Source organism: Pochonia chlamydosporia (assembly GCF_001653235.2).
Source record: "Pochonia chlamydosporia 170 chromosome Unknown PCv3seq00013, whole genome shotgun sequence".
Taxonomy (NCBI): domain Eukaryota; kingdom Fungi; phylum Ascomycota; class Sordariomycetes; order Hypocreales; family Clavicipitaceae; genus Pochonia; species Pochonia chlamydosporia.
In genome coordinates, this window is record NW_019154048.1 from 72615 (window position 1) to 97949 (window position 25335).

Genomic DNA, 25335 nt, shown 5'->3' on the forward strand with positions numbered 1-25335 from the left:
GCATCTTCGGCAATTTCAAGCGGGTAAGCGACAGACATAGCTCCAGTTGATCCAGCAATTGGGGAAACATATCCACGCAGGACTGATAGCTTCCAAGCCAAAGAGCGGATCCAATGTTGACTTACTACAATGTCAACAAGCTGCACAGGGTTGCTCGGGCAGGGCGCTTTGGCGTAGCTGAAGTCGTGACATTGGCTACGCAGGTTATGCATTATGGATCCCACATCCAAGAAAGGCTGTTTGATAGCCTGTTGTATGAGGAGTAACTGATCACGGCTAATGTTGGCATCGCTGTTGTTGCTTGTCCACATGCCGAAGAAGGCTCTCCCAGGAGTGCTAAAAAGCGATACCAGATGAAGAAAACTGCCAACTACATCTGGATACTTCTCGCCGCTGTCAACTATTTCAGGCAGGTTGATGGATTCCAGTACAGTTGGAAGCCCCTCTTGAATACAGAGATACCTCTCCGTCATGAACAGGAGAAAGTAGAGTCGCCTCATTACCACCTGTTCTCTCCTTGACCAGGAGGGGTAAGCATATGTGCTTTCACAGTGCATTCCTAAAAGATGTGCAAACGTGATGGCTTCTCTGATATAGAACGCAGCCATTTGACCTCGTCCTGGCTGACGTCCATAATGCATGTGAAGGAAGTAGCTAGTCAAGACAGTGTTCAGGCCAACAGGTTCCATGTAATCAAAGGTCGCTCGAACTCGTCGACTTTCGGCGACAAATGTATTAGCCGTCAGTGTGTCTGTTGAGTAATTATTTCCCTTGGCGGTCTGATCTAGGTAACTGAGTGTTGCACCACAGAGCGCTGTAGCCACTGCATAAAGCTCTGCATTGCCCGCGTCCATTTCCAATTGGCATATTAGATCTTCGGCTTGCAGTAAGGGCCATATTCCGTAAAGACTTTCGTTGTATAACAGAATCACCGATTCTAGAATCGGAAGAGGGATCCGGTTTAGATCCCATGACGGCGATGCTAACGTCGTGTATGTGGTCGGCAATAGGTGGTCGTCGACTGTGAAACTAGTTGATGAGACGGACAGCGGAGGTGACGAGGGCAGCACATTTCGGGAGCCAGAAGTGGTAGACAGAGAAAGCGTTGAAAAAGCAGCTGACTGATATTTGAGAATTTTATTCTTAGACTGTCGTAAAGTTCGGGGCCCTGACTTCTTGTGCTGTCGAAGGCGAGTGCATGCGATTTCGGCCATGACACATCGGGCACAAGGGTTGTCTCCATCACATCTGATTTTGCGGATGTTGCAGCAATCGCACGCATGCTTGCATTGTGACGGCATAATTGAGTGAATAGTGAGAAAATAGTTGTCTTAAATTAGGTGTGCGGAAGCCAGAATATACGCCTGGTCTTAAGTGCTCGTGCGACTTTCTCAGGTGCCGGTTGTGTGGGAAGCTACTGTTAGTCTTTAGTAGTTCACAAAACTATGGGGGAACATCCGCATACGGGTGCGTTTGACCGTCACACCTCAGCTAGGAGAACTCAATAGCTCGCCGCCGGCAAAATGGTCTTGTTGATATTGCGGGGGGATGACTTGCTTTCTGCAAACCAAAGAGCTACCAGGGTAGTACGAGACTGGTCTGGTGGTCTTCAGGTGTGTTAACATTTGCCACATGTGGTTAGGTTTCCGTTCTGATGCTGCCGACGGGACTATCATAGTGCAGAAATACCTTGTCTAGCAGCCAGCAATTGGTGGCTAAAACTATTTGCCATTGATGCTGTTAATGGAGACACTAGCTAATCGATATGGGCTTGCTGCCAGAGACTTTGCGGCAAGTTGGTCCGATCGATGTTGTATATGTGTGGTAGGACCATTGGCAATCCTTCTGCCTCAAGTTCAGGAAAGTTTTGCGAAATCACCACTAAAATTTGACGATACCAAATCCCATACCCGTCCCCTGAAAAATGCACACCATCGGTTAGCAAAGCCGTCAACCTCTTGGAGCCTTTAGCTCTTGTGCCAGGGACAGATTCGGTCTCATTCCAACCTATCCTTTCCATGAAAGCGTGCCACAGGTCAATAAAGGGGACGTTGTGCTCTTTCGCAACTTGTTTGGCAGCATCCGAATACTCCAAATTTCTCAATGTGCTCTTGTCCACCGGCTCCTCAAGCATCTCCTCATCCACAGGTCCAGGTCCAACAATGACAATTCGCTCTACGCCCTCAGTTCTGGCGTTTATTACCATCCACCCTAGATTTTGAATATATTTTTCCACCGGTACGTGCTGCGCAGCATTCGCAGCAGCGTCGTTAGTCCCGATCTCAATGACGAGTAACCTTACCTTCTCCCCGCCAGCTGTTTCCGCGCGAATGGTAGGTATTAGAACGTGCCGCAGGTGCTCTGAGGTGTAGCCACCATACCCACGAGCAACAACAGCAAGTTTTCGGAAATAGTAATGCTGTAAAGCAGGCGTAATGGCGAATGGGAGTGAAAGAACATCGCTGCTCAACTCTGTCAAAGAATCTCCAAACAGAAGAAGCTTATCGTAGGTCACCATTGTTTTGCTTGCGGGCGTGGCAGTTTCCATATTTAGGCTATTTTGACGATCGAGTCTTTGAAGCCAACACGGGATCAAATCTTTCAATGTGAGATAATGAGCTGGGATCGATCACAGCGTCAATGTTAACGTCGTACTATTGTGGTGGATGTTTGAAAACCGTAGCAAACACGAATGCTTCGACCGAAGCGCCTCATTATTACCAACGCAATGCAAGGAGGCTATATTATAACTGCAAGTCATCCCAATGCTATTCTTCACGAAGGGGAATATCTTGTCTGAGTGTAGGGTTGCTTCGTCATCTCGGCCAAATTCTCGATGGAATTACGGGTCCATCCTCAGTTGACAACTGCAAGTAAAAACAGTCAAGTCAAGATGACGACGTGGGGAAGCAATGTGGCGTCCCTTCCCTAGGCGCCCCCGGCTTGAAGCGGCAACGAATTGGGGAAAAAGTTGGAGCACATGTACCGTCTGGTTAAATGGATATTTTGTAAAGACCGACGGTTAATAAATACCGAATCGTTTTGCAAGTGGTTGGTTGGTTGGGAGCGGGTTACTCAATTTTGCCCACATGCTCATGTCATGTCGATTCCCATGTTGCCGCCAAGAATTCAGTCAAGGTCTGCACCAGCTGACCGCCGATCTAACAAAACATTACAGATGGCACGGACTTATACCCATAGGTGAATTGGACTCTCGCAACAAACTAGGCACAACGCTTGCTAACCGTAACGCCAAATCACTTGACACGCCCAAAGTCTCGGCAATGGTTATGTTGGGGTAAGTCCTTTGGGTTATTAGAGTCGGAAAAAGCGCCGAGCAGCATTTGAATTACTGGATAGCTGTTGCTACTAATATCTGGGTATTCTTCAAGTTTCATAACTGTACATTGCCGCCGAAGAATGCTCCCGTGTCTCACTTGAACGACACCCATTTCTGAGGCTCTCATTTGATCTGCACTTCTTGTTGGAGCTGCTAAATTATGTCTTCATCTTCACTCTCAAACTTGTACGACTTGAACTGTCGGGCAGGAATCTTTCTCTCAAACATGATGTCAAGCTCCTCATACGTTCTCCCTTTCGTCTCCGGCTAAGCAAATGCAATACGTTAGCCCAGCCAACGGCTTCAAAGACCAGCGAGTTACTTACCATTCTGAATATACACCAAATGAGAGAACAGACTGAGATACCCCCGTAAAGAAACTCAATCTTGGCGCCAATACCAGCTGCGCCGGGGTTAAGTAGGTAAGGTCCAATTACCGACGTCACTAATCCCGTGAGAGCATCAATGACAGTCGCAATTGCAATGGTTTTGGACCTTAGTTTTGTCGACGGAGTTTCGCAAACCACAACGTATGTGAGCGGTCCAAGCGTCATCTGCCAAATGAATTGCAATACAATAAGGAGGGTCGCTTGTGCCCATCGGAAAGACGTGTCGGTAGCGTAGTTCGGTGCAAAGCAGAGGAGTGCGACAGTAAACAGAGTGGCCACCATGAAACTCAGACCGAATATATAAGCAGATCGACGACCAAGGTAAATAAGCGGAATAGCCGAGAGGAGAGTTCCGACAAAGCCAACTCCATTGAGACCGACACCCATATCAAAGGCCTGAACACTATCCAGACCAATCTGCTCGAAGAAGTATGTTGCAAATCCAACAGGGTTGCCACTAAAGTTTTGTATCACGAAGAGCAAGATGCAAATCTCCATGCGTCGCCGATTGGTTCCCTTCCAGCAATCTGAATATCGAGAACCCACTTCCAGTTCTCGCTCAAGCATATCTGTCTTTACCATCATGGCCAATGTATCCTTAGGATTGACATCGGACGTGCGCTGAACCAGCTTTTGAAGTGATCGTTCGGCGTCGTCGAACCTGTTTTGCCGCACAAGCCACCACGGCGACTCTGGTGCAAATGGCAAGCCAGTGAGCAAAACCACTGGCCATAGCCATTGCAGAGCAAACGGAATGCGGTAAGCCCACTGGTCACTCCGAGTGATGAACCCCCTAGTCACTCCAGTCTGGATGAACTGGCCCATGACGTAGCAAAGGTTGATATAGCCTGTGAGAAAGCCCCGGAGGCTCAATGGGAGCACTTCTGATGCATAAGTAGTGGCAATAACGCAGTAACCGCCCCAGACGACGCCGCTAAGGTACATGCTTGCCGTCAAGACGCCAATTGAGTTAGCAAAGAATTGCATAAAGGTCAAGATGGCAGTCATGATGAGACACACAGCGAGTGTTCTCTTGCGACCATATTTCTCCATTGGATATGCAATTAGATATGCGCCAATAATCTGTCCAACCAGACTGCCCATACTCATAGCAACTTGCCATCGAGCAGGAATCTGATAGCCACCATGTTCCGGCCCATAGTCCACACCAAAATGCTTTTGAAATGCCGGCAGTGCGAAAAAGTTGCCGCTGATTTCAATGTCATAGGCTCTCATGATAATACTAAGTGAAATAAACATTGACCAGAAGACGCCTTTGCGATACAACTTGAAACCTTCCCAGTAACCTAGACGATGCTCGGTGGCAGTTCCGCGAATTGCCATAGCAGCTGTTGCCTTGGCTATCTTCGTCGTTGACTCAATATTCGAGACATCATATTCTTGGAGACCAGGTTCGGTCCGTTCAAGATTCAGTGCAGTGGATTTCTCCATGATTTGAGCGGTTGCGGTAAGCAGGGTGTAGAGTGGCGCCTTTCGTCATTTAAAAATCTAGATCTTGAAGTGTGATGTGGGATGATCCGTAGTATTATATGTACTGAAATCCCACAGCTGTAGACGTAATCATGAAGTGCAAAACAGCTGAAGAGTAGCTGGACAAAGGTGGCACAACCGCGTCTGTACTGGTGCGAACACCGTCGGTGGGATTCGCGGATTGCGAACCTTGCAATTTGACTCACAACAGGCTAAGATGACGGTCCCAAATCCACTAATAGTGGTAGGGTTGACCATGACCTTTTCTCACTGCCTTTCCTACCTGGGCATGTCGTGCCACACCACACTATCTCTTCATTTGCTGCTTCACCCACCCCGATAATCCTCCCGATTTTGTCCCCATTGAGGCGATTCCGTCGTGTTTTCGGATGGGTTAGTAACGAAGCAACCTGTTATTACTTTGGTTAGTTTCATTTTGCTTCTAGGCACATGGTGTCTATAAGTGGACTTTGTACGGTTAACTTGGTTTGAAGGATGGCAGAGGACTTGCTGCAACCAGACTTGAGACTCCCACCAGCTTAGGTATACACCACTTGGCTGCCAACACTAAAATGTCTTCAGACCACCATCTCGTGTATCACGAGCCATCGGAATCTTTTCCAACGAGTCTACCTCTTGGTAATGGGCGCCTGGGTGCTTCCGTTTTGTCAACCTACACGTCTGAGACGATCCTCTTAAACGACGTCACCTTTTGGTCAGGAGCACCAGATCCAGCCGGGCGTGGCCTGGTCAAAAGATCCCCAAATCCTAAACAGGACCTGCGGCAAATCCAAAATTGCTTTCTTAGTGGAGACTATGCTTCAGGAGAAGGCTTGGCCGGGATGCTTCTGCAGAGTACTAAGCATAATTTTGGCACCAACCTGCCGGTTGGTAAACTCAAGGTTACGCACGTTGATCACGATCGAGATAGCCATATAAGTCACTTTAGGCGTGAATTGCGTTTGAATGAGGCTGTAGCTGAGACAAGATATAAAAAACATGGATATTTGGTCCAAAGAAGAGCGTTTGTCAGCTACCCGCATCAAGTACTGGTGCTGGTGCTTGATACAGACGACCCTGACGGCCTCGAGGCTATGGTAACCTGTACAAGCAGCAACGCCGGTTTCTCTGCTCAATCTGAGAGCAACAAAATATCATTCGATGTTCAGGCACTTGAAGGCACGCATAGCGACGGAATATCTGGTGTCACGGGGCATGGTGTTATTGCCGTCCGAGCATCCCAAGGAGACATCCAAAGCCAGGCAGGTAGGATTATTGTACGCAGCGCTGGCACAATAACGATTATTTTGGCATTCAGTACAGACTACAAAAGCCAAGGAGGCGATTGGAAGGAGCTTCCGTACCGCCATGTTGATGCTGCCCTTAAATGTTCGACGACTTCGCTCTTGGCAGCACATCTAAGCGACTTCCAACCAATCTACCACCGGTGCAACCTATCGATTGGCAAAAGTTCAGATCCGTCGATTATTCTCCCAACTAATGAGCGGAAACAAAGCTTCCGCTCCGATGCCAATTCTGATCCGGCACTGTTTGCACTTTACTTCAACTATTCGCGCTATTTGATAATTGCAGGGACGCGTGCGAATTCCCCTTTGCCATTGCACCTGCAAGGTATTTGGAATGATGGAGAAGCTTGTCACATGGGTTGGAGTTGCGATTATCATCTGGACATCAACACTCAGATGAACTATTTTGGCACGATGACAAGTGGCTTGGTAGACATGATGGCGCCGCTCGTGTCCTATATCACTGCTCTTTCCGATGCGGGAAGAGGAAGCGCCAGAGCTTGCTACGGTTGTGATGGATGGGTAGCTCATGTCTTTAGCAACGCCTGGGGTTTTGTAGACCCGGGTTGGGACACAACATACGGCCTAAATGTAACAGGAGGGCTATGGCTTGCGACTCACCTCATCGAAATGTACGAGTATACTCTGGACGTGGAGTTCTTACAAAAAGTAGCCTACCCCGTGCTGCGGGAAGCTGCTCTATTCTTCTTGGATTACATGATTGAAGACCAGCAAACGGGTTTTCTATTGACTGGTCCATCAGTTAGCCCAGAGAACAGCTTTTTCGCAGGGGACCAAAAGAACAGGAAGGAATTCCATTTGTCTCTCTCTCCGACCATCGATGTTGTTCTTGTTCGTGATCTCTTTTCTTTTTGTTCCGGGGTGGCAAGGCGACTTGACATAGATCACACCTTGGTCCAGCGACTAGAGAATGCGCAAGAGAAGTTGCCACCCCTCTTGATTGGGAAGCATGGTCAGCTACAAGAATGGCTCCATGATTACGAAGAAGCACAAGCATTTCACCGTCATCTCTCGCATAGCATTGCACTTTGCCGTTCGTCACAGGTGTCCTTACGACACCAACCGCAGCTTGCCAAGGCACTGGGTGTTGCCATCAAGCGACGCCAGGATTGTGATGATCTGGAAGATATTGAGTTTACAGCCGCCTTGTTTGCCTATAATTATGCACAATTGGGTAACGCTGAAGGTGCATTAGAGGAGATAGGACATCTCATTAGTGAACTGAGCTTCGACAACTTGCTTAGTTACAGTAAGCCAGGCGTGGCCGGAGCCGAGAAAAATATCTTCGTCATAGACGGCAATCTCGGCGGTGGTGCTGCAATTGCAGAAATGCTTGCACATTCAGCAATGATGGGATTTGATGGCGAAATTGAGGTTGATTTACTCCTGTCCTTACCAGCCTCCTGGTCTGATGGCCATGTTACTGGCCTTGGACTCAGGGGCAACCTGGAGTTGGATTTGCAGTGGTCAAACAACAAGCTAGTCAGCGCAATTTTCCACCCACATTCCTCTGGCTCGGCAGTCGTTCATTACGGGCAGCATTGCTACCGGATGCAATACACCAGAGATGCAATTATAGAACTGGGACCATCATTGGAGCGGGTGTGAAAATGCGTGAATGGGCATCTCATTCGTACTTTATATATCGGCTGCTTCACTTCCCCTCAATTATTAACAGAGTGATGCTATCGAGGTTGGTCGGGCGACACTACTCTTCTCATAGATCAAGAACGTATCTCTTGTTTCCAATTCTTCTTTCGGTGTGTGTAACAAGGAGACAAGCGCTTATTGGTGTGTATATGAACATTTATGTGAGCACCATCTTCGCATGCAGTGTCACGAAAGTTGTCTACGGTCGACTATCTCCCTACGAGCCATCTCCGGCTGAGGCATGCGGTCGTTTCAATAACACCTTCCGGCATCAACGGCAAGAGCCTTCTGCTTTACTTTGGAATGTTACCAAATATCACCCAGCCCGCGGCCCCTGGAAATGCGTTGGTGGTGGTATCACCTAATTCTGGTTACACGTAGAAGCTCAGAAGCTCCTTCAGTTAACCAGGTAGAGTATGAGTTCGACACTCGAGTAGAATTGCCGCCCCAGACATCAGTAAATGCCCATATAGAACCCTGAATCCCCAAGTCTTCCAGAGTGACTGTTACTTTCTGTCGTCCGAAAATCTGAGTTTCGAATCCGCCGTAGCCCTGATCAGGTCCATAGTTGACGATGAGCACATAGGCTTCCTTGCCAGTTTCCGACGGCCCGCCAATCCAAGCCTGTAGTTGCTGCGCAGAATTGCTTCCAGTTCCAGGATTGCGAGGTTGCATTGGGTACTGTGAAAAGAACTTGGACGCTGCTATAGATTGTGGGCTTGTGATCAATTTACGACCCAACCTGTCAATCTGCGTTAAATCAGAACCAAGAACCAAATTTGCTGCAGCACCTAACCAATGGTTCATGACTGTGGTTCGAATGCTGTCATTTACCCCAGTTAGGTGCTCTGGGTTTGCTGCGAAAAGATTGTCCATGTCTGGGTATATTGTAATGGGAACTTTGCGCTCAGCCTGAAGCCCGATGTATTGGCGGTAGTTATTGATAGCCCGTTGACCGACCTGCCAAGACATGAAGGTATTGAAGCCATAATTATCCAGGTCCTGGTCAGTTCGCATTGACTCTGCCAACCCACTCCATACGGCCAACCACGTCTCGTTGCGACACAATTTCCATGATATGTCGAGCCGGATCTGTTTTCCAGATTTCTTGATTGCATTTTGATATGCCTTTACCGCACCGGAGCTGTCGCAGACTAAATTTGCTCCATTTTGTGGGCTCCCAGGGGTAACAAAATCCAACTTGATCATGTCGACGCCCCAGGATGCCCACTGTTGTACCACAGAGTCGTGCCATTGCTGTACTCCGTCTTTGTCAAAGTCCCAGTCGCAAAAGATTTGATCATTGTTTCCATTCCAAACTGATCCAACCTTGATTTTTGTTCCGAGAATCGTCTTGTTCTCGGCAATACAGGGCACACCCGGTGTTGTGTAAACACCAAGCTTCAGACCTCTCTTGTGTAGCCAAGATCCAAGTTCGGGTAGGTTGAACCTAGTGCTATTGTAGATGATCCGCCCGTGCTCGTCTACCAAGTTAAATGCTTGCCAGCCAGAGTCCAGGCTGCATAAATCGTAACCAGCAGATCGGAATTCATGTTGTGACAGAACATTGCATTGAGTTTTCACAAATGCTTGGGTGTAATCCAAGCCTGATTGTCCTGCAAATGATGGCACAACTTCTGATCCATTTTTGAGGGCTTGGATACCATATGTATTCCAACCTCTTGCTGATGTGCGAAACCCATTGGCAGTCCTGGCCGTTTTCAGGACTTTGAGTCCTCCATTTGTCGGTTTCGGTTCGGGATAGCAGTCGGGGAGACTCGAGTCACGATTCTGGATGCAATAAGGCGCGGCGTGCGTACTTATTACATCAGTCCTCGAAGTGTTTGTCGTGAAGCAAGCATTCTCGACGGCAATCCAGTACCATTGGTTGTCACTATACCCCCAGGTTCCTGTTGTCTGGCCACTTAGTATGCACAAGTCAATGATGTCCTGGAAGGCGATGCCCGCGTCATTGTTCTGGCTGGCGACAGCTCCTTGCAAATTTGCCCGCTGTTGCATAAAGACGTTGCCCTTGCCGTCATTGCAGTCCACCAGGCTGGCATCTGCCTCGAAATTGCGAACGCATGTCCGGATATCATCATAACACTGCCGTGTAAAGTTTTGCGTTCCCGGTGTGTAGATGCCACCACCGCAATTGGTTTGGGCGAGCACTCTGGACGAAAATATGGCCAGAGCAATGCCACTTAATGTCGTAGAAATTGTAGAAGGCATCGCCCGCTAAATCCTCAGTAACAACTGTTCTAACATCTGACTTTATCTTGGCTCATGGGCATTGAGGTGGCAATGAGTGTCACTTTATCACTGAGCTATCAATGTGCCGGATGTGAGGGAATCATGTGACCTGCCCGTTTAATGAATGTCTCACTTTGTGAGCATTGTGTAAATAGCTTCAGCCAGAGTTCCTTTACGGGTTCTCTTTTTCTCCTTGTGAATAATCGCTTCATCCAAGTCGCACTCGACCTTGTTCGTGCACTCGTACCGTTACATATTATTCACCGACACCCCTCTTCGATAGATCACCGTCCACGACGCGACTATCGATTCCAGCACCCAACCGTACCACACATTCTGTGGCATTCAAACCTCACCAAAACACCCCGAAAACTAAATTTTCACCCGAACCAGCATCAATCGTAATGAACATTTCAACAACTGGCAACTAATCAACAAACCAACAAACCAATCAACCAATAAATAACAACCAATTAGTCAATTAACAACCAATCAATCAATTAACCTAACAAAGTAATCAGTCAATTAACAACCAGTCAACCAATTAACAGCCACCCAATAACAAATCAACCATCAATCAACAAATTAGCCACTGATCGACATCCAACGAATCCACTACCGCAACCGAAAACACAATGACAGGAGCTGCAGTAGACACCCCTCCGGGGTCCACCACACCCGCCCCTACCGATCTCCGCCCATCGGTCCCGATACTTTCATCCATTGATGGAGAAGCCGCGTTCCGGTCCGCTTGGGCTAACGACGCCCCAGGCATCATGCGGGAAGTCTGGGCCCTTAGCCAAGCCGTAACCAACATGCACGAGGAAATCGTGAGGCTCCGCCAAACCGCCATCACAACTGCCAACACCACGAACTCACACATCGAAACCCTGCAAACCCGCCTGAGTAACTCCCTCATGGAATCGAACGATAAAGATGATACAATCTCCCACATGGAAGGACAAATAGAGGCGTACAAAGCCATAGCGGCCACTGGAGGAAGCCATCGCCACCGCTCCGCTGAGCACCCCAAGCCCGATGCATTCAGTGGAGAGAATCCCAAGGATCTACCAGAATTCTTACAGAAACTCGAACTCAAATTGCATATGAACAGAGACTGGTGGGCAGACGAAACAGAACGAATGGGGTTCGTCATTTCATGCCTCAGTGGGGACGCCCACGCCCAGGTCAGTTACAACGTATCACACGGAATCGTCCAGTTTGCAAACGTCGAGGCCATCATCACAACCTTGAAGACAGTTTATGGCGAAATCGACTCGGCCGCTACTGCGCAAAAAGAGATATATGACATGAAACAAGGTTATAAACCACTTGCAAGCTTTCTGCCAAACTGGATCGCAGTCGCCAAGCTCACCGAATTCGAAGACAAATCCCTGATCTCTCACTTGAAACGTGCCCTCCACCCCGACATCATATGGAGGCTCGTGGTCCTCAAAGCCGCACCGACCACTTTAGCGGAATTCATCGAACTAGTCAGGCAATGCGACAGTGAGTGTCGTCAGCTCAACCCCCACTATTATAAGAAGAAACCCAGCAACAACCATACCCTTACCGGCACGACTCCGGCCGCCCCTCCCTCCCAAACTCCGACAACTATAAACGGAGGGGATGCCATGGATTTGAACGCAGTCTCCTGGGAGGCTAAAGACGTAACTTCCGGGCGCAAACCTCGAACCTCGGAAGAAAGACAGGCACGCAAGGCCTATTGCATTGCGCATGGACTCTGCAACTGGTGCTATTCCCCGGACCACAAACCTCACGTCTGCCCCACGGCTCCTTGGAACAACCAAGAAAAAAAAGAGTAGTCTCCAACGGAAGTCGCCGCAGGAGACGCAAGAAAAAGACAGACCTACAACTCTCTTCCCTAGACACCAACCAAGCCCACTTGCTATTACCATGTGCTTTGACGGAAGACAACAATGCAAGTTCGATAAAAACCAATTCTATGCTTGACTCTGGCGCTACTGGAAAGGGATTTATAGACGAGTCTTTTGCGCACATCAACAAATTCACGTTTTACAAACTACGAAACCGTCGCCGGTTGAATGTAGTCGATGGAAGACCCTCTTCGGCTGGCGATATCACTCACGTAGTAAAACTCAACATGGACATTAAAGGACACAAAGAAAAGATTCTATTTTACGTAACGAAGCTCGGAAAGTACGATATCATTCTCGGAAAACCCTGGCTAACAGACCACAACCCAAACGTCAATTGGAGTACGAATATAGTTACTTTCAACTCCAATCATTGCCGCCAATACTGCATGGAGAAGGGACAATACCAACTAGCAGTCTCAGGAGCTCCCACTTTGCCAATCCCAACAACGGCAACCATACATCCACGTCCATCAATCCCTCGAAGGATCGGCGCACCCGCATTCCACACGCTGGCCAACAAGCACGACGTCGACGTATTCTCACTATCTCTTTATGAGATCGATAAAAGACTAGCCGAACTTGGTGTTATCACAAACGTCTCCACGTTCGCAGAACCGAAGGCAGACCGATTCGACGCCGCACTTACGGACGTGCAAAAGATGAACCGAGAACTCCAGTCGCATGATAAAATAATACCTCCCAACCCCAGGGACCAACAAACCCAGGAACTCCAAGCTTCTCGGAAACTAGCAGCAGACATGTACCTTTCAGGGGCATCACTCGAGGATATTCACAAAGCACTCGAACCCAAGACTTTCATCAACCCCGCAACAAAAGTACCTGAACACTACCATGAATTCCTCAAAGTATTCGACCAGACAGAGGCAGATAAACTTCCCCCGCACCGACACTGCGACCACGAAATCGAACTTCAACCTGGCACAACCCCACCCCATGGACCTCTGTACGGCATGTCCGAAGACGAACTCGTCGTCCTCCGGAAATTCCTTCAAGAAAACCTCGACAAGGGCTTTATACGTGCCAGTACGTCACCAGCCGCCTCGCCAGTGCTATTTGCGAAGAAACCCGGAGGCGGCCTCCGTTTTTGCGTCGACTACCGGGCACTCAATGCCATAACCATCAAGAACCGATATCCACTGCCATTAATTCAGGAGACTCTTTCGCAACTAAGCCAAGCCAAATATTTCACCAAACTTGATGTCGTCGCAGCATTTAACCGAATACGCATCAAGGAGGGCCAAGAGTGGATGACAGCGTTCAACACAAGATATGGACTCTTCGAGAGTCTGGTGATGCCGTTCGGACTATCAAACGCCCCAGCTACCTTCCAAGCCAGGATCAACGAAGTATTACGCCCATTCCTGGACAGATATTGCACAGCCTATATCGACGACATTCTCATCTACTCAAACGACCTCGCCTCTCACAGACTCCACGTCAAATCAGTGCTCCAGGCGCTTGAAGCCGCGGGCTTGCAACTCGACGTCAAGAAGTGTGAATTCGAGACTACCGAAGTGAAATATCTGGGCATGATCATCTCAACCACGGGAGTACGAATGGACCCAGCGAAAGTCGACTGTCTCGTCAACTGGGAAGCGCCCATCAATGTAAAAGACGTCCAAGCCTTCTTAGGATTCTCGAATTTCTACAGACGATTCATCAAAGGATTCTCACGCATCGTACGACCACTGGTTGCCCTGACACGGAAGTTAGTCAAATGGAATTGGACCTCATCTTGCCAAGAGGCGTTCGACACGCTCAAAGAAAGCTTCACCTCGGCCCCGATCCTCAAACACTTCGACCCCACAAAAGAAGTCATTGTCGAATGCGATGCATCCGATTTCGTGTCTTCAGGCATCCTCTCCCAGGAAGACGATCGGGGGGTACTGCATCCAGTGGCCTTCATGTCTAAAAAATACGACCCCGCTGAATGTAACTACGAGATCTACGACAAAGAACTTTTGGCAATTGTACGCTGCTTCGAATGCTGGAGACCGGAACTCCAAGGCGCGCACCACCCGATCACAGTGATCACCGACCATGCCAATCTTCGATACTTCATGACAACTAAGCAACTTTCAAGACGCCAAGTCAGGTGGAGTGAATTCCTATCAGAGTTTCAATTTGCTATTAAGTCGGTACCAGGGAAAGATAACAGAAAACCCGACTCACTCACAAGGAGATCACAAGACTTGCCAAAAGATGAAAATGACGACCGCATCCAATACCAACAACAATCACTGCTAAAACCGCACAACATTGACTCCTCCGTACAAGAAGAACTGAAGATTGACCCTGAGCTCTCAGAACTCTTCGCAAACTTGTCCTGGGACCAGGAAATTGCACTATGCCCGGCCATTCTAGACGAAGTTGAACCAGAACCAATCAACCACAAAATCACAAGGCTGCTAGACAAAGGTTATGAAGAGGATGAATGGTGGATGAAAATTAGGGACGAGATGCTCAAACCCCACGGCATCCCCCACTCAAAGGAAGTCTCCCTATCTGAATGCACGATAAATGAAGGCCGACTGTACTTCCGAGAGAGATTGTACGTCCCAGAAGGCGAACTACGAACCCTTCTCACCCAACTCGCTCACGACAGCGTTGAGTCAGGCCACCCCGGGAAGAACAAGCTATACGAACTCATCTCACGCTCCTACTGGTGGCCGAGGCTCAGCACTGATACAAAAGAATTCACACGCAATTGCCACGGCTGCCTGAGAAACAAGTCCTCCCAACTGCGTTACCAGGGAACACTGAAGCCTCTCCCAATCCCACTGCAAAGATGGAGAGACCTGTCTGTCGACTTCATCGGCCCGTTTCAACCAACTTCCCGCGGATTTAACGCGATCATGGTCGTAGTCGATAGGCTGTCAAAGGACAGACATTTCACGCCCTGCAGGACCGACATGAAAGCACACGACTTAGCCATGCTCTTCGTGCGAGATGTATGGAAACTCCACGGTCTACCAGATTCAATTGTGTCCGATCGAGGACCACTGTTCATTTCGGAGTTCTGGAAGGCAGTCTGCCACCGATTACAGACCAACATCAGCCTTTCTACAGCATACCACCCGGAAACCGACGGCCAAACCGAGAACGCTAACTCATTCCTCGAACAATACCTTCGCCAATATGTCAGCTTCGCCCAAGACGACTGGGATGAGTGGCTCCCACTGGCTGAATTCGCAGCCCGTAATGTCGTCAACGACTCAACTGGCATGTCCCCCTTTTTCGCGAACACGGGCTACCACCCTCGAATGAGCTTCGGCCCTCCTCGAGCGATGTCGAAAGCAGTATCCAAGGACCTGGCAGAACGCAGCAACGAGGGCAATAACTTCGTCGCGAAGATGGAGGAGATCACCGATCTACTCCGGACGAACCTGCGTTCAGCCCAAGCCTCACAAGAAAAATTCGCCAATGCAAACAGATCACCGGCGCCAGCCTATCGAGTCGGAGATCTGGTCCTGCTAAGCACGCGTAACATCAATTCAGCCAGACCCATCCCAAAACTCGATCACAAGTTCATTGGCCCTTTTCGAATAGAGCGCGTGCTCAGCTCTCACACCTACCAGCTCAAATTGCCACACGAATTAAGCTCAATTCACAACTCATTCCATACCAACCTCCTGCGACCATTACCAAACGACCCACTCCCCGGCCAGTACAACCCGCCGCCGCCGCCAATAGCACTGGACGAAAGAGGGGAGAAGCTCTGGGCGATTGAAGAAATACTGGACTCGAGACGCAAAAAAGGGAAAGGTTTTCAGTACTATATACTATGGAGAGGCTTTGGTCATAGGGAAGCCACATGGGAACCATTGCACAATGTCGTCAACGCACACATCGCAATAAAAGAGTTTGAGAAACGCCACAGAAGCAAACCCAGACCCACGAGGCAAGAGGTGCGAAATGCCCGACACCAAGCGAAGCAAGATGTCAAAAATTCAGAAACGAGGGAGTAAAGAGGGACCATATGTGAGGGAATCATGTGACCTGCCCGTTTAATGAATGTCTCACTTTGTGAGCATTGTGTAAATAGCTTCAGCCAGAGTTCCTTTACGGGTTCTCTTTTTCTCCTTGTGAATAATCGCTTCATCCAAGTCGCACTCGACCTTGTTCGTGCACTCGTACCGTTACACCGGATGAGTACGTCCGCTAAGTTGTCCGGTCAGAATTACGGCAAGTCCGCCCATTGCGGTTTAGCGTTCAGTATTAGGCTCAACTACCTTCACGCTGGGTGACTGAACTCCGGTATGGACTCATGAGTCTGGGTCCGCACGACAAGAAATAAGAACGTTAGAGCACCAATGACACCTGGAGCCCAAAATAGCCATGGTACGAACTCTCGCAGCCACGCTATCGTGACATTACAAGCTAGCGAGTATGTCTAACGGATAATGGCCCCTCGGTCAAAATGTCGGTCTTGTTGCCGGGGTGGAAGTCGTGGATTATTACACTATTGTAGGAAATAGTCGGTCTGTAGCGGGCTCCTGGCGAAAGCTGTCAGGGCCCAAACCACTACACAATAGTATTTCGGCGTATCAACTACTCGTCCCATATAGTACAAGTTTTGTAATCGCTCAGCAATACACCAAACGTTGCCAGTCAATTTCCCTCCTACTGTGGAAGCTCCCAGGCTGGTATTTTCAAGCAGGTTCGTGGCCACCAACCCGCTATAGAGCAAAGTTCAATGTTCTTCGGTAGCAAGCTAGATGGCGCTTTGCTATAACTCAAAAAGTAAACAGGGAAGAAGCAAAAATGGTTACGACTCTCGCGCCTCCATCTCAATTCTCGGGTACTGGAACATGTACTGGCACATGATAGACTAGATCTTCGCAAGGTAAAGTAATAAAAGACGACAGCTCCTCGAATTGCGAGTCGTTGGTGTCATGTGAATGCCCATGCTCTCTGGCATTTTGTTCGTCTGTTTGTGACATTCCGTGCTCCAGCGCCAGACCCGTGTGCATTGCCGACGATTCTTCGTACGACGCGGACAGCAAATCTAATTGCGGAGCTGGTGTGGCAGAAGGGAGTAGTCCACCGCAATGTCTCAAAAGCTCTGGCAGTAGAGGTGATTTGCAGCCGCGGATGTGACCAAGACACTTGACAATCGAGTAGAGAAGATCGACGGGTCCAAATTCGAATGATGAGGTTGGCACAGCAATCACAGAGGCATCGCCAAGGCTAACACCAATGTCGAATAGTTTCTGCTCCTACATATCGTTAGAAACTCCTGGGAAAGAATGTGAACAAGTCGAGGCTTACGATCGAGATACCATGGCAATCTTTGGACGCCTGTCGAACGAAAGCTAGTTGTCCCATGACTGCTCTTCCGGCATCAAAAGGTACGGCCGAGTTTGGAGACTCTCCTCCACGCCATCTCATTTGGCTCAGGTTTCGTCCATAAGCCAGCTGCCACATAGAGACCCGCAACCACTGCTGGGTAATAAGAGTATCAAAGCGCTGGCTCTCCAGAACAGAGTCACCTGGGTGTACCATGCATATCATATCCGCAACTCGCTGGCTCAACGTGACTGCTGATGCCTGTTGTTGTAACGGATCGCTCGAGGGTAGCCAGTCGTACAATGTGTGGGGAAGAAGCTCAAAGAGTCGAATATGGTTGACGAAGTCGTGCATGAGAGCAGGACAGTCGGAGTCGATGATTTGTGGTTTTGATATCGTACTGCGAAGCATAACCGGTCGGCGGCGTTGAAGTGCATAGGTCCTACATACTGTCAGCTGTGATATCTACTTGGTCCAGAGGCAAGCCCATCCTCCCAGGCTCCGCCAATATACCTTTCTGTAACAAATAACAACCAGAATATACGCCGCCTCAGCTCCCTTTCATCTTTGGGGAGGCCGATGTACGTTTCTTCATTATGAAGTCCCAGCGAGAAGGCCATGGTTATGCTCTCGCTCAAACAAAACGATGCATGGTCATGTTCCTCCAAATTCCCATGAGCAGCGAAAAGGAAAAACGATGTCAAAACTGCATCCAGACTTATATTGTCCACGACATCAAACTGGCGCCGCAGTCTCTTCGTGACCTCAAGCAGCCCTTTCCCAGTTAAAGGCACATGCAAGTATGCGTTTGTGGAAATGTTCGATTGTGGCCCTTCCTTCAAAGTGTCAAGTTTGAGTTGCATGCGAGTAGCGGCGCAAAGGGATAGTAGAAAGCATTGCCGGGGTAGTGACATGTCATCAAACCTCTCTACATCCGACAGGACTTCTGCTTCTTGGATAACGGGCATAATAGGCAAAAGGCGGTTTACAAAATATCGCACATTCGTCGTAAGAGCCGCAATGGCCTGCTGCTTGCTTTGCTTTGAGGTAGTCAGCGACAATGATGGGCAGCCAATTGTTGCTTCTGGGAGCGGCGGAGAGCCTTCTGCATCTGTCAACTCTGACTGCATTTGCGAAACAGTTTTGATGTCAAATAGGTCCTTGTCAAACTCCCTGAGACCCTGCCTGATCTGCAGAAGTCTCCGGCCTTTGCCTCCACGAGGGCCTTTGCGGCGCGGCGTGTGTAGATACTGGCAGCATATGGAGGAAGCTATACAGCTGGTACATGGAAGTCCACGATCACACTTTGTTTTGCGGAAACGGCAGTTATCACACACTTGTAGTTGTAGGCGCTTCAAGCTGCCGTTGTCTGGCGAAGCCATCATATGTCAGACTCTCGGTGAAGCTCAGTTGTAGGGCAATATAAATCTCAGGTCGGGGTCATAGAAGTTGTCGGCAGTGACATTACCTTGGCGCGGCCAACTACCAAAGGCTCAATGAGGAGGAGGAATGAATGAGATTGACCACATCGCAAAGGGTTAAGGTCGTGGTTTCAATTTCTTTGTCAGCCAAATAAAAATTAGCACAGAAACAGCCAAGCTCAATCGAGAGGCTCGAGAATCCCACCAGACAGGACACTTTGGAAGCCCCCTCTCGGACCGACAAAAAATGTCTGGACGACCAGATGGGTGAATGTCTCTCTGCCGATTCATGCAAAGTTCTTTGAACGAGGGGATCATCTGACGAGGCTTGACGCCACTTCAACGGGCTTGAGGTTCATCCCCCGCATTGAGCACCAATTTTATCCCTGAGGCCAGGACCAGCTAACTTTTTGGGGAAATATTCGGGATGAGTTTGTCAAATGGATTCAATATTTCTTCACGGTTCAATTGTCACACAAAGCCGCCTCAACAAGTACGCCACCGATTGAGGACAATGCACATCACCCATCAGATCCCATTAGCCTTTCCCTGGGTCAGATGCCTGCGGTGGTTATATTGCCAGCATCAATTCAATTGCTAATTGACGTCTGGCCGCGCGTGCTCTCCATTACCCAACTAATCAACTAATGTCAAAGTCAACAGGGCGCTCAAAGATGGACATGGGACGGCGCAAATGAGAGTTGCCGTGTCGTGAACGCGGTGCACCAGATATTGAGCTAATATATGTCTATTTTTCTAAAGGGAATGATACACTGGCCATGCAACCGATCCGATCCGATCCAAAGTGCCTGGCATTTTGAAACACTACTCGCGCTCTATGAATATCATCTTGCTGTCATAGTCGCCGGTAAACCGCTGCTGAATCCCGCCATTCATGAGTGTAGCTCCAGAATAAACCCCAAAGCCTTCAACAGCATACTTGCTTTCCGGCTCCAACCCTTCAAGTTTGATCGTGGGATAATTATGTACCGGCACTGTATGAATCTGGAAGAGGAACAGGACGGCTTGGCTACCATTGTCCGATACATACAGCGCTGCGGGGAAGTTGGATTCGCCGGGCAAGCTCAGTCGCCACATGTCCCCTCTTATCACAATCGGATTGACTCTCTCTGCAAGAGCAATCAAGTCAGGAAGTTGAGCTCGGTCGGTGTCTGGTAGGTCATCTGGGTTAAGTTCGAGCCCAAACGAGCCACCCATCATGGCCACATGGGCTCGAAACTGAAGCGGGATGGTACGACCTGTGAGTTCATATGGGACTGCCCCAATGTGTGCCCCCATCGACGACGCCGGATACACCACAGATGTGCCAAACTGTATCTGGAGTCGGTCTAACGCATCTGTATTATCGGATGTCCAGCTCTGGGGAAAGAAATAGAGAACTCCAGGGTCAAAACGCCCACCTCCTGAGGCACAGCCTTCCCACAGGATATCAGGGAACTGGCGGGTAAGTGTGTCAAAGACGCGGTAAAGGCCCAGGATGTAGGCGTGGCAGTTGCTCGGAGTTGGACTCTCATGCATGCCTCTGTTGTTATCCCACTTAACATAAGAAACCGGCATAGTTTGCAATATCCTAGATACGGACTCAATAATAAAGTCCTGTACCTCTGGTAGAGCGAGGTTTAGTACAAGCTGGTGCCGCGTTTCTGTGGATGGGTAATCTCCTGCTGACAGTACCCAGTCTGGGTGTTTCTTGTAGAGCGATGAGTTGCGGTTCACCATCTCCGGCTCTACCCACAAGCCAAATTTCAAATTCTGTGATTTTGCCTGACGATTTGGCTTATTTGTCACTTCAAGGCTTGTGATTTTTGCCACCAGGGAGGCCAAACCATCTGGAAACCGTGCAGGATTTGCTTCCCAGTCACCAAGGCCGGCATGATCATTGATGCGAGGATATTTGCCTCCAAACCAGCCGTCGTCAAGCACGAAGAGCTTAACTCCTAGCTGGGCTGACTGTTGAGCAAGTTTGTATATGGTCTTTTCGTCATAGTCAAAATACAGCCCCTCCCAGCTATTCAGCAATGCTGGGCGAGGCTCATTGACGAACTTGCTCTTGATGAGGTTTTGACGGAATAGGCCGTGAAACATGCGTGACATACCACCAATACCATTTGCAGAGAATATACTAACACATTCTGGCGATGTCAGAGCTTTTCCCGGTTTGAGTGGCCAGGAAAGTTGGTTGGGGTTCATTCCAAGCAGCACCCGAGTTAAGCCTTGGGGACTTTTCTCAACTTCGGCGGTGAAGGATCCAGTGTACACCAGAGAAAACCCCCAGGCTAGACCATAACTTTCAGTTGTGCTCGGCTTAACTAACGACACGAACGGGTTGTTGTAGTGTGATGAGTATCCAGTGGCGCTTCCGAATCTATAGACGAGGACTTCTGGTTAGCATATTACATTACTTCTGCCACCACTGTAGTATCATCCCCATTGTAAGAGACGGTGTCTACGAACCCTTGTGTGCCATAATCGACTTTACGACGAGTTCTGGTGCATTCCCTCACCCATTCACCCTGCAGCTGTAGCATTTCATAATCGTCATGTGGTAAATCGACACAAAAGCTGGCTAGCTTTTCGATCGTGACGTCTCTGTCGCCCACGTTTCGTACCGTAGTACTCCTGACAATGGCATTGTGGTTAGGGAAAACAGAATAGCTCAGGTCAACTTGGATGGAGCTGACAGCATCAACCATTCGTATGACTAATGTTGTGACCTCGTCGGAATGTCCAAAGGTTGAAGGTAGGCCACTCAAGTCCGGCTTCCCATTGAGAACTGTATGAGACTCATACTTGAACGAACTGACTGTATGACCGTCCGGATGCCTTATTCTCACAGCTGGTGAGCGAAAATCTCCCCTTCCAGAGTCAGGAAATTCCCGTCGGAGATGCTCGTAAGTCGACCAGCCGCCACCATTGGAGGCCTTTCCTGCTATGGGGTTCTCGCTCACGGGGCCACCAAAATGGTCCGAAATCAAGTCACCGCTACCTTCGTCAACGTGAAAGCGATAGGACACGCCTTTACCGTTGAGGGCAAAAGACCGCCCGTCAGCGACAATGGCTGGATAATACACAAGTTAGCAACCTTTTAACTTGCAAATGATCATTTGAACCAACCTCGAAAATCCGTATTTGGAGAAGAAACGCCATTTGGAATCTTTTGCGTCATAATGTGATTCTCTTAATGTTTGAGCCAAGTCTGAGGCTCGAGAGAAGAGAACACGATTAAAACAAAACGACTCGGGGCCGACTGTGTAACCTTTGCTTGGAACCGCCTATATACCCATTCCATCGTCGCAGTCCCGCTCGGTGGGTTGAATGTCCCCGTCTTCTTGAAGTTTGCGGACGACCAAGACAGGACGGACACAATCCCGATTATTTCCCCAAAGAGACAAGCCAAGCCAGACGCCACAATAATCAGGACTGGACCGCTTGAATGTCGAATTGCCCCGCGCCAAGTTGGAGAGATGTTAGGAACTATTGGAAAACTTGGAGAAATCCGGTCCTGCTTTAGCCTCCCTGCCCTAGAACAACTATGGCATGGTCCAATTTGAACCATTCGTGGGGAAATCTACTAAAGCCGAATACAGCAACGAACAGCGTGGTTTTTTGCCAACTCTCTTTTGCCGGGGTCAGTGTGTGCATCCAGAGCAAAAGCCATTCGCAGGAAATTGTTGTCAATTAGCCTTCGCTGGCAGTTCTGGGACGTTTGACCATCAAGTCCCAAGAACCGAGTATATCCCCGTAACCATTGTTTTCCTCGTCAGCTTCAGCCACACAACAATCACCCCAACTTGGATCCCTCGAATGGTTGAGTATAAATTACTCGTGTCGACTCAACTTGAGGCATCTGCGAGCACCAGATCATTACCAGAAGCCATCACAGGCCCCCGCCATTTACCATACCAACTGCTACTTCTCAAAACCGAGTCAGCAACAGCATGGAGAAGCCAACCCTAACCACTGTTGAGCAACTTGGGGTTGACCAATCCATAACACAGGCTGCAAAGGATGCTACCATTAGTGATGAGGTGCTTAACCAAGCTGCTCTGGAAGGGACCGCTGACGAACATGAGCTTACTGTTCGCGGCGCCATCGAGGCATATCCTCATGCCATAATGTGGGCATTAGTATCTGCTACCTGCGTTATCATGGAAGGTTACGATACAAACCTCTTGTCCAATTTTTTCGCCTACCGTATGTTCCCCCTTGTCTAGGTCCCTTGCGATGTTGTCATGTTGACATCTTAACTGTAGCCTCATTCTTGATCCGATATGGACGCTTTGTGGGAGTCACGGATGAAACTCCAACAGGATACCAGTTGACGCCCGCGTGGCAGGCTGGGCTGTCGCAAGGCAGCAACGTTGGTTCCATCCTTGGCTGTCTCATTAGCGGATATCTTGTTTCTAAATACGGATCTCGCAAAGTGCAACTTGGTGCCCTTATCGCACTAACGGCATTTATTTTTGTCGTCTTTTTCGCTCCAAATCTGACTACCCTAGTAGTTGGCGAGATTCTGTGCGGCTTTCCTTGGGGCATTCTCGCGACAACAGCTCCGGCATACGCCTCCGAGGTGCTGCCGATTGCTCTCCGCACCTACATGACTTCATATACAAATATGTGCTTCATTATTGGACAGTTGATTTCCGCCGGGGTCCTAAAGGGTCTCTCTTCACGAGAAGACGAATGGGGGTACAAAATCCCATTTGCTTTGCAGTGGATTTGGCCTGTCTTCCTCATTCCGCTCATCTACATGTCTCCTGAGTCGCCATGGTACTTGGTACGAATGGGCAAGTTGAAAGAAGCCGAGGAATCCTTACGTCGGCTCCAGTCTCCAAAGGCAACCCATATTGACCCTCGAAAGACGTTATCAACCATCATTTACACCAATAACCTTGAGCAACAGTTACAAGTCGGTACTAGCTACTTCGACTGTTTCAAGGGTTTTGAGCTCCGTCGCACTGAGATTGCTTGCCTCGTGTTTGCAGGCCAAATTCTCTGTGGAATCTGTTTTGCCTACAACAGCAGTTATTTTTTCTCCCAAATAGGGTTGGGCACAAGCACTACTTACTCCCTTGCCCTTGGTGGCACCGGGCTTGCTCTGGTGGGATGCTTTGTTAACTGGTTTGTTCTAATGCCGAGATTTGGAAGACGAACAATTTATGTCTGGGGCATGGGCGCGATGTGCTTGGTGCTCATACTTATTGGCATTCTGAACGTGTGGACTCACCAACGAAGCGTCGCAATGACTCAAGCCTGTCTCACAATGGTATGGACCTTCATCTTCCAACTGTCGGCAGGGCAGCTTGGATGGGCACTCCCAGCTGAGATGGGCTCTACTCGACTACGTCAAAAGACCATTTGCCTTGCTCGAGACGCGTCCAACATCGCCGGCACGATTGGAGGTACTCTTCAACAGTATTTTATGAACCCACAGGCCTGGAATCTCAAGGGCTACACCGGCTTTGTCTGGGGTGGTACGTGTTTCTTCATGTTCGTTTGGAGCTATTTTCGTCTTCCAGAGACATGGAATAGGTCATACCATGAGTTAGATGTCTTATTTGCAAAGCGAATTCCAGCTCGGAAGTTTGCGACAACTCTGGTCGACCCGTTTGACGAGCACGACATTTCTAAAATCACAGGAAAGAGTGGTAATGAACGAGTTTAAGGACTGAGTCTCTAGTTTAAAATTGAGGATAGCATTGGCTTGGTGTCCCCGATAAGTTTAGCGAGTTATACTGCGCCATTACCCACGCCACAAGCTGTCCAAAACAGAGATGAATTTTTCTAAGTTGGCTAAAATCTAGTCTTGAGTGCTGTAAACGATTCAGTAAATGTTCAGAAGCATACGTACAGTGATTCATGCAAGAAGGTTAAACCAAACTCAACCACTTAGCTTTGGGTTGCATTTCCCCAGAAGCTGACCTCTTTCCGTCACTGATCCAGTTGAGCCAACAAAAACTTAAGGAATGCTTCATCGCCCTTCCTTGGCTAGTTACCGTTGCCTCCATATGTTGTCACAACCACAAGCTTATTACTGTCTATGAACTATCAATATGATTTACCCAAACATTTGTTAATTGATCTCTACATCACACTTGGCCCTTTTATTGGATGGTATTAAACGTCAGAAGCCAGGTTTGTCAAAGTCTCTGGGAGTCGGGGGCTCCTAGGGTCAGTACTGCCGAATAAATACCCGTCAATCACTACAATCCGCCCCAATAACGGCCGTTA

At 48.8% G+C, this 25335-nt stretch overlaps 10 protein-coding genes across 10 annotated transcripts; 5 read left to right on the plus strand and 5 right to left on the minus strand.

Annotated features, from left to right (window-relative positions):
• Nucleotides 1-1756: 1756 nt before the first annotated feature.
• On the minus strand, nucleotides 1757-2548 carry VFPPC_12271 (GDSL-like lipase/Acylhydrolase family domain-containing protein; the record flags this gene model as incomplete). The annotated part of the gene is made up of 1 exon (XM_018290200.1): nucleotides 1757-2548. The coding sequence occupies one exon, from the start codon at nucleotides 2546-2548 to the stop codon at nucleotides 1757-1759; it is 792 nt and encodes a 263-aa protein (XP_018136987.1).
• A 945-nt stretch (nucleotides 2549-3493) lies between these two features.
• On the minus strand, nucleotides 3494-5181 carry VFPPC_12272 (maltose permease; the record flags this gene model as incomplete). The annotated part of the gene is made up of 2 exons (XM_018290201.1): nucleotides 3494-3607; nucleotides 3667-5181. The coding sequence occupies 2 exons, from the start codon at nucleotides 5179-5181 to the stop codon at nucleotides 3494-3496; spliced, it is 1629 nt and encodes a 542-aa protein (XP_018136986.1).
• A 611-nt stretch (nucleotides 5182-5792) lies between these two features.
• Nucleotides 5793-8156, plus strand: VFPPC_12273 (alpha-L-fucosidase 2 precursor; the record flags this gene model as incomplete). The annotated part of the gene is made up of 1 exon (XM_018290202.1): nucleotides 5793-8156. One exon carries the CDS (start codon nucleotides 5793-5795, stop codon nucleotides 8154-8156), a length of 2364 nt encoding a protein of 787 aa, XP_018136985.1.
• A 399-nt stretch (nucleotides 8157-8555) lies between these two features.
• VFPPC_12274 (glycoside hydrolase family 27) lies at nucleotides 8556-10430 on the minus strand (the record flags this gene model as incomplete). Its single annotated transcript, XM_018290203.1, has 1 exon — nucleotides 8556-10430. One exon carries the CDS (start codon nucleotides 10428-10430, stop codon nucleotides 8556-8558), a length of 1875 nt encoding a protein of 624 aa, XP_018136984.1.
• A 656-nt stretch (nucleotides 10431-11086) lies between these two features.
• Nucleotides 11087-12277, plus strand: VFPPC_18325 (reverse transcriptase; the record flags this gene model as incomplete). Its single annotated transcript, XM_022429951.1, has 1 exon — nucleotides 11087-12277. The coding sequence occupies one exon, from the start codon at nucleotides 11087-11089 to the stop codon at nucleotides 12275-12277; it is 1191 nt and encodes a 396-aa protein (XP_022285032.1).
• A 299-nt stretch (nucleotides 12278-12576) lies between these two features.
• On the plus strand, nucleotides 12577-16341 carry VFPPC_18326 (retrovirus polyprotein; the record flags this gene model as incomplete). Its single annotated transcript, XM_022429952.1, has 1 exon — nucleotides 12577-16341. The coding sequence occupies one exon, from the start codon at nucleotides 12577-12579 to the stop codon at nucleotides 16339-16341; it is 3765 nt and encodes a 1254-aa protein (XP_022285033.1).
• An 822-nt stretch (nucleotides 16342-17163) lies between these two features.
• On the minus strand, nucleotides 17164-19044 carry VFPPC_11070 (fungal specific transcription factor domain-containing protein; the record flags this gene model as incomplete). The annotated part of the gene is made up of 3 exons (XM_018289339.1): nucleotides 17164-17592; nucleotides 17645-18104; nucleotides 18176-19044. 3 exons carry the CDS (start codon nucleotides 19042-19044, stop codon nucleotides 17164-17166), a joined length of 1758 nt encoding a protein of 585 aa, XP_018136983.1.
• Nucleotides 19045-19171: 127 nt separating this feature from the next.
• VFPPC_18327 (hypothetical protein) lies at nucleotides 19172-19731 on the plus strand (the record flags this gene model as incomplete). The annotated part of the gene is made up of 3 exons (XM_022429953.1): nucleotides 19172-19192; nucleotides 19246-19429; nucleotides 19475-19731. The coding sequence occupies 3 exons, from the start codon at nucleotides 19172-19174 to the stop codon at nucleotides 19729-19731; spliced, it is 462 nt and encodes a 153-aa protein (XP_022285034.1).
• Nucleotides 19732-19908: 177 nt separating this feature from the next.
• Nucleotides 19909-22270, minus strand: VFPPC_11069 (alpha-galactosidase C precursor; the record flags this gene model as incomplete). The annotated part of the gene is made up of 3 exons (XM_018289338.1): nucleotides 19909-21469; nucleotides 21559-22162; nucleotides 22219-22270. 3 exons carry the CDS (start codon nucleotides 22268-22270, stop codon nucleotides 19909-19911), a joined length of 2217 nt encoding a protein of 738 aa, XP_018136982.1.
• Nucleotides 22271-23042: 772 nt separating this feature from the next.
• Nucleotides 23043-24769, plus strand: VFPPC_11067 (maltose permease MAL61; the record flags this gene model as incomplete). The annotated part of the gene is made up of 2 exons (XM_018289337.1): nucleotides 23043-23298; nucleotides 23358-24769. The coding sequence occupies 2 exons, from the start codon at nucleotides 23043-23045 to the stop codon at nucleotides 24767-24769; spliced, it is 1668 nt and encodes a 555-aa protein (XP_018136981.1).
• Between the last annotated feature and the right edge of the window lie 566 nt (nucleotides 24770-25335).